The 11,567-nt window shown below is 41.4% G+C and overlaps 1 protein-coding gene across 1 annotated transcript in view; it reads left to right on the top strand.

The window, feature by feature from the left end:
• The first annotated feature begins 240 nt into the window (after nucleotides 1-240).
• Nucleotides 241-11,567, top strand: part of PMP22 (peripheral myelin protein 22) — a 28,530-nt gene continuing 17,203 nt past the window's right edge. Inside the window, exons 1-3 of the mRNA XM_063961023.1 lie at nucleotides 241-417; nucleotides 1,974-2,073; nucleotides 5,078-5,174. Coding sequence (XP_063817093.1) covers nucleotides 1,996-2,073; nucleotides 5,078-5,174 — 175 coding nt within the window. The 5' untranslated portion in view covers nucleotides 241-417; nucleotides 1,974-1,995. The remainder of the gene's footprint in view (nucleotides 418-1,973; nucleotides 2,074-5,077; nucleotides 5,175-11,567) is intronic.

The raw sequence follows: 11,567 nt of genomic DNA, 5'->3' as shown, positions 1-11,567 counted from the left end.
CCACAACAACTAGGGAGTCAGAGCCTACAGAATTCTGCAGTGAGTTAAGCACACAAAACAAGGGCACTTGTGACAAATGTCACATTCCTCGGTGACATCACTCAGAACAGAATGAGTAAAGCCACTTCTGATGTCCTCCCCACTCCCTGCATCCTCCTCGCTCCAGTCTTATTTATAGAACGCGATCTCTGCTCGGGAGTGATGTCTGCGACACACCCGCCAGACAGCGTCATGGGGCGTCTTTTCTGTTAAAGGGAAACTTATATCCTCACACTTCTAGCATCTAACCTCAAATAACTCATTCTGACCACCGAGGGGGAACGACACGCATCTCCTGGATCTGCTGCATCTGGCTGCTCTCCCTACAGCTGCTTTCTCATTGGGGTGGAAACCACTAACCTTCACAGCTAACACTCGGTAAGTTTTCATATACCGTACAGTTGATATTAGCTAAAGTTTGTATTAGGATACAATGTGCATGCAGTGTATGTTTAATGAAACAATATTTATTGCTTTAATGCAGCATTGTCTCTTATCTGTGTTATGCGTGTATTCTCTCATGCATGTACAGTATTTGGCTAGAGGCTGATCGCTGTGGTTCCTGCTGTCTTTGCATTACGATGTTGGGTGTGCCTTTGATTCATCGCACTGATAATACTGCATATAACGGGACGCACACCCATGCCGTTATGCTAACACTTGTCTTCCCCCCTCTATGTAACAGGTTATACTGTTCACACTTTTTCCAATTCTCTAATGGTTTTACATGCTTCATTGAGGTTTTTTATTGTAATTTTTTTTTATTGTAATGATTTTTTTTAAATCGTAGTACATAATAGCTGTATACTAAAATAATAGGTTCAGATATACAGATATGATTAGTAAATAATAGCTGTATACTAAAATAATAGGTTCAGATATACAGATGTGATTAATAAATAATAGCTGTATACTAAAATAATAGGTTCTGATGTAAAGATGTGAATATATTTGGAAATGACATTATATTAATGCTAATTTGGGGTGTAAGATATATTCAGTGAATGTGAAACTGCACCTAAATAAGAGCTCTTGTTTTTATGCTTATTTATGACAGTAACAGAGTGTATTTTTATTATTTGTAATCCTCAAACATAACCCTATTCACTGGAAGACACTACCTGAAACCATTGGACCATATTTTGCTCTAGATATTGGGGTCTGTGTAAAATGTAGAAAATGACATATTTGTAGCAAGTCCTTGATGTGCTGTACTAGAAATGTTCAAGTGTCTGACAGAATCATATGTAGGATATCTGCACTGGATTTCTGTATCTTTTCAGGAAGCCAGATTCTGCTCAGTTTGAGATGGAAACTCCAAATTCCACACTTTCATTAATCCTAAATGTCAGTCACGAAAAAATAATAATAATAATAAAAAGCCTTGGATACTAACTCACAGTCCTGGAAGAACTTGGAAACAGATGTGGAGAATTTGGAATTCTGGGTGTGTTGGTTAGAGGAAAAGAAACCTTGGTGTTAACTCTTTGGTGCCAAAGCTGGACAATTTGGAATTCTGGGTGTGTTCTGGTTAGAGAAAAGAAACCTCGGTGCTCTTTGGTGCCAAAGTTATGGTTACAATAAGGATGGTTAAACATGCACAGAAGTAAAACATTAACACTACAACATTTTGTCATCACTAATTGCTGCTGAGCAAGCAAACACAGCAGTTCTACTAAAGATACGTCCAACTTGCTTCAATGGGGGATAAAATCCTTACTAACAAATCGCCCCATAAAAATGATTGAGTTGTGATGCCCAAGCTCCCCCTGGTGGCCAATGGATGGATAGATACAGATTGACACACCCATGGCTGGATCTTATCCTGCAGTATTCCCTCTCAGTGACTTCAGAGAGCTGTTGCTGGTGGGAGAAGAATAACAGGGAGAGAGGGAGACAGTGGAATTAAACCAAAGTTTTATCTATTTCTGCAGGAATCCAAATACTTGACTGAAAATGCTCCTTTTACTGCTTGGGATCATTCTTCTGCATATTGCCGTCCTGGTGTTGTTATTTGTGTCCACAATCGTCAGTGTAAGTAATTAAAACTTTTATGCCAAATTTTTTTATGCAGATAAAGTAATAGCTTTAAACATGTGTGTCCACATACATGTATCTGGGGAATCTAGACATTGATGTCCATGTTTAATCTTGTTGTTATTCTTGCATAATTTTTACCATGTGCCACAAATGTATTGGATACAAAATATGTCTATTTTATCTGCCGCTATTATAGAAACTAGTTAGTTTGCCTTTCCAGAACTTGTAATAAAAAGATTATTTTATATATTTAGAGTTTATTTTTTGTAAATGATAAGAAATGACTGTATGTGTGTGTTTCTGTATAACGTTGCAGAGACTGAAAAGGAACAATACAGTAAATTTATTATTTATAACTATGGAAAGAAAAATAAACATTGTGTATTCTCATTATAAGCTTTGTCAGGTGACTAGACGTAAATAATATATAGGCTGTCTCTGCTAGTCTGGACAGAATCTGTTTTCCAGATGTGCAGGGGAAGGGGGCGCCATATATTTCATATGCATTGTGTGCTTCTTGGAGGGAAAGGGCTGTGATGAATTTTGCACTGGGATTGAAAATGTGAAATTTGATGCGTGATATGCGTGGAGCGACTCAGCTGGAGGCTGCCTATTCCCATACACATACACTATACAGCTTGTAAATGAGGTGGGAGTGTTACTGGTTCTAACATTTCTCATACGTAAACTAATAAGTTGCCCAAGGCATGGGATTTTGGGGGTTGGATTTAAAACTACAACCAGATGAGAGCCTTGTCGATTTATTTTCCCTTCCTATCAAAAGGACATTATTGAAAAGCATGAAATAAAAAGCTAGCTGGTCATAGAGTATAGTGTCACAAAGTGTCCTTAGTCAGATTGAACCAAAATATGGTACTTTCAAAGTGACTTAAGGCCAGTACTCACTGGCAGATGTGGGGAGAGATGTGTGCTGGGGGAGCGGGGGTGTGTGTGCTAATTTCACCCAGCGGGTGGAGTGAGCGACCCGCTAGATTGGCCTGAGAGATCACTGCTTAAAATCTAAGCAATCTAGTCAGATTGCTTAGATTTTAAGAAGCGATCGCTCCGTGAGTACCCCCCTTATACCTTATACATAAACAGAAGCCATTATTGCAGATGGCACAAATTTGCTTCAGGGTCTTCTATTAAAGAGACGCTGTGGACTCCTCCCATCTGCAAACATGGAGATTCAGGGTTAATTGTCATTCAGACAGTGTTGACAGAGTGTTTCCTTGCTGGAGTCCTTGGTATTTTAGGGATTACCTACGCCAGAAACGTACACACCACCGGCACTATGGTTGTTAGGGATTGTGTGTTAGTTTATAAACAGCCCCAACCCCCTACCTGCGTGCTGCGAGCACTGGCTGCCGCCCAATGTTGGCTGCTTACAGGATACAGGGCTAGGTTAGGAAATGCTGCATCTTCATGATCAGTACTTTATGGCAGGAGTTTTCTGGAAAAGTTTTTATTGCTTTACTTCATTAGAGCTATTTCTAGAACATATAGTTCAGTTTTAGAAGAAATGAGGGTTTAGTCTTACCTAAAATAAAATTAGTTTTTAATAGTGTCTGTATTTCAGCAGTACAGACTGAATGCTTTATGCTGATGTATTTAAAATGTTATGCATGTAATTTTTTATATATATATATATATATATATATATATATATATATATTTATTCATATATTAGGGACAATATCTTGTTTTGTTCAGAGTGACTTATATCTGGATGTATCATCTCATACTGGGGCAGATTTATTAACCTGGAGAAGGGATAAAGCAGTGATAAGCGCAAGGTGATAACACACCAGCCAATCATTACAGATTTGCAAAATGACAGTTAGGACCTAATTGGCTGGTGCGTTATCACCTTGCACTTATCACTTCATTATCCCTTCTCCAGAGTGTAGTATGGTATGCCGGCGGCAGGGCTCCCGGTGGCCAGCATACCGGCGCCGGAATCCCGACCGCTGGCATACCGACAGCTGGGCAAGGGCAAATGAGCCCCTTGCGGGCTCGTTGTGCTTGCCACTCTGCGGGCACTCTACACGCTCCATGCTATCTATTCTCTCTCCAGGGGGGTCATGGACCCCCAAGAGGGAAAAAAGGTGTCGGTATGCCAGGTGTCGGGATTCCGGCACCAGCATACTGTGCGCCGTGATCCCAACAGCCGGCAAACTGAAGACCACCCCTTCGCCAGGCTTAATACATCTGCCTCACTGTTTTATGTTCTCTATAAAGAAATGGGAATAGGCTGCCGGGGCTTCTTGGGAAATTCTGGATTATTCTTCTATTCCTGTCCTTGTACGGGCTCTTTACACATTCTATTGGATTTATATTTGCTAAAAACACATAGGACTGGTCTCTTACGTATGCTTAGCAATCCTGTAGGGTCCCTGGTCAGAGATTACCATCTCTGTTCTTAGTAGGGCTGTATGGTCCCTGGCCAGAGTTGCTTCAATAAAAAGCAATCAGCACATTGTGTAATGTCTATAAAGCACTGGACATGGTAGCACTTAGCCTAATGGTCAGATAACAACCCCTGTAGATAATAATGAATGAACTCACCGTCAAATAGGCAGAACATGAGACTATAGTAACTCATAAGAATAGACTCTTCCCTTACAATTACTTGTGATTAGAGCGCTATGTTATGTTTTCATAATGTGTAATCTTTCCCATAGGGGTCATAGGTGTTGGCAACAAAATCGGTACAGTCTGGGCAGGTCAATGGAAGGGGTTAAGGCACCTGACAAAATAAGCAGCGCCCCCTCCTGGCCTTTATAGATGCTAACGCCACTCCCAGTTACACATTATTCTGTTGATACTGCGCATAAAACAAAAAGGGTAACAGTAATGATTTTATCAGCCCACAGTGTCTATAGTTAGTGTGAGCATTGTAAGAATGGCAGTCCGTATGGCAATGTGCAGCAGAGTTAAAGGGCCTCCTGTTTGCTTTGTGATTCTAACACTCTGGATTTTTTTCTTTCTTCATCAGAGCTGGCTGGTGAATAATAGCTATTCGGCAGATCTGTGGCAGAATTGCAGTGAGGGCGTCAGCAGCACATGGAACTGCCTCACTGCCTCAAACAATGGTGAGTAGACCTGTGGTGAACGATAGGTGAAAGGCAGGATACCCATAAAACCATCAAAATCTCGACTGAGGCATCAAAGGAAGGAATTTAATGATTGTACTTACCTACAGTATCATATTCCCACTTATCAGGTGTGGTAATTTTTCCAGCAACTACCAAGTATATACTGTAGCTAGATGGATGGATGTGTCCTCACTTACTGGGCATCTTAACGCCATTTGGAGTAGTAGTGTACTGTATTTATCATTTTCTTTAAATTTAGATTCTTAGTCACATTGCAGGTGCAGCTGATATCCGCTCACAGTGTACTAAACATCCTAGGCTGCGGCTTTAACTGCACAGGAATTGGTATAACCTGTACAGTCCCAGATCAAGCACATGATAATTGGAATGGGGAAAAGACGCAGCTGCTCACATCGGAGCCCTAATAACACAGATTCAGCTGTCAGGATCCTGGCGGTCAGTATACCGACACCGGAATCCCGACAGCCGTCAATGCCTCCAGCCAGAATCCTGGCGCTATTTCCAGTCGTACTGTCCACGACACCCACCTAGTGGGAATTGATCCTGTGGCGAGCGCGTTTTTAGACCTTGTAATTATAATTTCTTGTCACCTCGATTCGTAGCAACAAGAATCTAAGATTTGCCAGAATGTATTAAAACACTTGCAGGTGGATGCAGTCAATTAGCTGGGTGTCGTAATTCCGGCAGTCAGGATACTGACACAGGAATCCCGACATACGGCAATGCCGCCAGCCGCAATCCTGGTGCAGCAGGGCTATTTCCACTTGTGGGTGTCCACAACACCCATAGAGTGGGAATAGATCCTGTGGCAAGTGCAGCGAGCCACCCAGCCCACGGCGTGGCTAGTGCAGCGAGCCTGCAAGGGGACTCCTAGCACTCGCTTGCTGCTGGCACTCTGGGGGACAGGATGCCGTTGGCTGTATTTGGACGGCATCCCGTCCGCTGGTAAAGCATACAGAATCCATATATGTATGTGTATATATATATATATATATATATATATATATATATAGCTATACACACTCACACACACATAATTTTTTTGCTGACCCCTTGTTGTATAAGTAAAGGATAATGATGATTTTAATATCACACCTGTCTCTTGATAAACTGGGCGCCAGACTACACTATAACTAAACAAACCATAAATCACTTTGGAGGTTATTTATGAGCTTTGCCCTTTCAATTCTCAAATAGATTGGCTACAACTTGGATAAAAATAGAGTTATGGACCATTGCTTCTACTTAAATCTCAAGTTTCAAACTAGTTGAAGAACTCTCCAACTTCATAGCTGGAATAAGTGTTGTGAAAAATATTTTCCTTGTAGTGCCCTCTTGTGGTGGATTGGTGTAGCTGTAAGTCATTTATTCATGGTTGAATCCACAATAGTTAACATGGTGGAAAATAACTCGTGAGTCATTTGGCTGCCGCTCAAACATTTGTCCATGATTCTGACACATAACATTCTACAGCTGTAGCGTCACTTTGTTATAAAATAAAATTACTTTTTTACTTGATAATTCTTACGATGAAAAGTCCACAGCCACATATTTGTTAGGCAGCCTGTGTGATAAGGTTTTCTCTTACAGTATCTTAGGGAGATGTCATCATGGAAGGCTACTGGCAAAAAATAAAACATTTTTTGGGTGTGAGGGATGGTGATTTTGCGAAAAGCAAATAAACCAGCCACCATTTTTTGTAGAGTGGTATCTTCTTATTTTTTGGAGGGCGAAGGGGGGCTGTGCAGAGAAACCATTTCTATTTATGGGGACGCTGTAAGGAGAAACCATTGATTGTAGTTTGAAGTGTTCTTTTGTAAATACAAGCATGCCTACCATTTTCTTCATACAGCTTGTTGGATGTCCTCAAAATTGGAAATGCATTTTGTGTGCTTAACCACTAAATGGAATTCAGTAGTAGGCTACACGAATAGGAATCAGTGACATCGCCTAGGCACAATATGTCCCAGTGAAGTCATTAGTTCCTAGTGAACCGGAAACATCTTAAAACTGGCTGCCTGATTGCACTTTAGAGTTAGACTATTATTATCATTCTTTATTTATAGGGTGCCAAAAGAGGGCAAACCAAAAGACCGTATGGGGGAAATAAATTGTTTTGTGGGTGCCCACTGGAGCTATTCAGTTGTTGAATTGCTCTGTTGGGTGCCATCTAGTGGCAACCGTTGCAAAAAAATGAATTGGATTACCCCCCCCCACACACACACACTTCCTTTGTAAAGTAGAAGAGCACAATGCATCAAAAAATGACAAATAACAGCTCTCAACACAGCTAATGATGCAAGGGATTATTCAGCAGAAGGTGTAACTTGCACCCATGGCATGGGACATTGATAGAGATGCAACCAACAAAATAGCGTGTGAGAGTCCAGGGACAGAGCACCTAAGGAGGAGGTGTGAAGTGTAGCTGGTGTGCAAGAGAAGTAGGTAGTGAGAACAGGAGGGCCATGTCCATTGGTGTTGACAATCTAAAAGGGAGGAGGGAGACAAACAGATGACACAGGGAGATAGTCAGTGTATGGGAACCGAGGGCAGGAAGGAAGAGTGATAGAGATGAAGGATGCAGTGGAGTTAGAAAGGGCCATGCCTTGCACATGCGTGAGCAGCTGGAAAAGGATTTTGTAGGGGAATTGGAGCAAGTGCAGGACTTAGCAGAAAGGAGAGGCAGGTGTTGAGCCTGAGAAGAGGAAGATAAGTCTAGCTGCAGAGTTTAGAACAGATTACAAGCGAGATGAGAGCAGCAGAGGTCAATTTGGAGGAGGTTGCAGTAGTAGACTAGAGATGAGAAATTATCAGAGAGTAGGCAATCATTTTAGTTGCATCCTGGGATAGGAAGGGTCTGATGCAAGAGATATTGTGGAGCTGGAAGCGACAGGATTGGGCAAGTTTAAATGTGGGGGGCGAAGGAGAGATGGGAGTCAAAAATGACACCCAGGCAGCAGATTTGGGGGACAGAGACTATCCCAATTAACCAGATTAGCAGTCCACAAAATAGAAGTGGTGCTTTTGTGACGATTGGGGGCGTGATTTGTGCAGTTTAGGAGCTGGTCTATTTTTCTAATATTTTGCCAATATATATATATATTGGAAGGTATGCCAATTTTGCAGTGTCAGATCTGTTGTGTTCTGCCATTTGGGGGCCTTTGCATAATGAATAAGCTGCTGGTACATCCCAGTGCGGATTCTTCCTTCTTTCTTTAACACATGTGCTCAGCAGTGTCCCTCATTCAGTGATTAGCAAAGACTCTTGAATGTAAGAGACATTAATATCATAGCCCACACTTGCACTTGACTGTACCGTCTCCCGTCTCATTCTATAGAAAGTTAAGGCATGTCACAGTTACAGTAGCTGTGCACCAATTCATCACAAGGTAAAAGATGGAATAACTTTAAATCCGATTTTCTTAAAGAGACCATCCAAAATATTCCACCTTGGTACTGATAGGCCCATTTCAAGCTAATCACTTTTGTGATTGAGCATTGAAGTATTTTATAAAGAGGTGCAATATTGTTTTAACACTATCCAAATACTGTAAATTCTAATAAATAAAATAATAGTCACTTTTTTTTTTTGTACTGAATAAGGTAGGGAGAAAGGATGTAGAGTAAGAACCCAGACAACTATTTTATCAAAATCACTAGAAACATTTTGGAATCGTTACCTGAGAAAGGGGTCTATTCATGGAGCAGTGAAAAGAGTGGAGAAGTGAGACAGTCGAGAAGTTGCCCATGACAACCAATCAGCTGCTCTGTATAATTTTATAGTATGCAAATTATAAATGTTACTTCAATGCTGATTGGTTCTTCTCCACTGGCTCACTTCTCCACAGTTTTCACTGCTTCATGAATAGACCCCATAGAGATAGTTTATAGTCATCTTTAACATACAGATGTGTTCTCCTACAACTAGCCTCAATATACCGTGCGGCTTGACATGCCTGACGGGAGTGACCCGCCAGGTCCCATGCAACTCTATTAGCGCCGGACAACTTTTTGCATCTTTTTACTCAAAAATGAGTCTTAGTCTTAATGTCATGCGATTAGGATACTCCTGGAGACTGTGCTAATTAATTTGATATGTGGCACTTGTATATCTGTGTGCAACTCAGTCTGTATATGAAGCATGTCGAAACTGGGCATGGAAAAAAGCTGCAGCCGCTGTATCGTAGCATTTTGTATACAAATTCAGACTCATTCGCACACAGATATACCAGTGTCTTCTGGTGCTAGTCACATCGCATTGCAAATAAGATGCATTTTCAGGTAAAAAGATACAATAAAGACACAGAGTTGCAAGGGACCTGGCGTTCCAAGAGAGACTGCAGCAATAATGTATGAGGGCACATCTGTATGTCTATTTCTGCAGCAGAATCAGTAAATTGCAAACCTACTGATTAACTGGTAGAAGGGAGTTAAAATACAAGAATTTGTTTTACATCAAAATCATCCAAATGTATGGTTAACCATCACATGTTAGAATTACATTATCGATACGTAGTAATAAATAAGTTTAAGTAAGAGATGAAGTATATACATTTCTCAAAATAATTAGGGTGGGATATAATGAAGTCCGAGTTCAGAACTCATGGCTTGTACATGATTGCCCCTTTAAAAAAACATCCATGTTCAGCCGGCATCCGGTACAGCCGACGAACTCGAACTTCATTACATCCTACCCTTAATGTTCTAACTATAGGAGTCTTTGAAATATTAGTGGAATAGTCTCATGGCTGAGGATAGGGACACATTGTACAAAGGCTCAGCACAGACTGACTGATGGATAGTACACCTTTATTTTATGTGAATATAAAATGTTCTAGTAATATGTTGCATGTGTAAATACTAAATAATTCAAAAGTAGTGTTCCATTGTCTAGAGAGATCCTGCTTGAACATTCCAATAAAAGCATTATGCTTTATTAAATGTGTCCTTCATTATTAGACTATTAGAGCCTTATGGGTATACTGGGGTTGTCCCTCAGAGAGAGCATTACTAGACTATTAGAGCCTGGTGGGTATACTGGGGTTGTCCCTCAGAGAAAGTGTTATTAGACTATTAGAGCCTGGTGAGTATACTGGGGTTGTCCCTCAGAGACAGCGTTATTAGACTATTGTAGCCTGGTGGGTATACTGGGGTTGTCCCTCAGAGAGAGCATTACTAGACTATTAGAGCCTGGTGGGTATACTGGGGTTGTCCCTCAGAGAAAGCGTTATTAGACTATTAGAGCCTGGTGAGTATACTGGCCTTGTCCCTCAGGGAGAGCATTACTAGACTATTAGAGCCTGGTGGGTATACTGGGGTTGTCCCTCAGAGAGAGCGTTATTAGACTATTAGAGCCTGGTGAGTATACTCAGGTTGTCTCACAGAGAGAGCGTTACTAGACTATTAGAGCCTGGTGGGTATACTGGGGATGTCCCTCAGAGAGAGCCTGGTGGGTATACTGGGGTTGTCCCTCAGAGAGAGCGTTATTAGACTATTATAGCCTGGTGGGTATACTGGGGTTGTCCCTCAGAGAGAGCATTACTAGACTATTAGAGCCTGGTGGGTATACTGGGGTTGTCACTCAGAGAGACCTTCATTAGACTATTAGAGCCTGGTGGATATACTGGGGTTGTCCTCCAGAGAGAGCCTGGTGGGTATACTAGGGTTGTCCCACAAAAAGAGCGTCATTATGCTATTAGAGCCTGTTGGGTATACTGGGGTTGTCCTGCAGAGAAGAGTGTTTGTCTTCTGGGATGATTGCTGGTTTCAGTTTTTATGAAACTGTGTGGGAATAACACAATGCTTATACAATTTGTGTTCTTTCATTTGTTCAGTAATGCATTGACTTTCCCGATCCATACATGTGGCACCAGCTACATAGGCTGTTCCGTAATTGTCCATTCAAGATGCTTTGATTGATGTGTCTTGAAGCGTGTACAATGGAAACTTAAACCACTGCAACTGTTTTAAGCACTGAAACTTAAAACAGTTGCGTGAGCAGTGTTTTTGTAAAAGTCCCTCAAAGTGTTCATACATAGAAGACTGGGCCTAATTCAGACCTGATCGTAGATGTGTGAGAAAACAAACATCTACGATCAATTTTTCTGACATGCGGGGGGACACCCAGCACATGGCAAGTCCGCCCTGCATGCCGGTTTCAGCCCCACACCCCGCAGACATGAGAGAGAATCCGACAGTGGCAATGCTTTCACATGTTTAGTGTAGCCCTCTGCCTGCGCATAGCGATTTTTTTCATATCAGTGTCAGGGTCTGAATCAGCCCCACAATCCAAACAGCTGTGACTGGATCTCTGACAGATTTAACTATACATGTACCTACTGTACACACGTTTGACTTAATCTGTGAAAC

Source organism: Pseudophryne corroboree, chromosome 3 (genome assembly GCF_028390025.1).
Source record: "Pseudophryne corroboree isolate aPseCor3 chromosome 3, aPseCor3.hap2, whole genome shotgun sequence".
NCBI lineage: Eukaryota > Metazoa > Chordata > Amphibia > Anura > Myobatrachidae > Pseudophryne > Pseudophryne corroboree.
The sequence above is the reverse complement of the archived record's forward strand: the minus strand, read 5'-3'. Positions and strand labels throughout refer to the sequence as shown.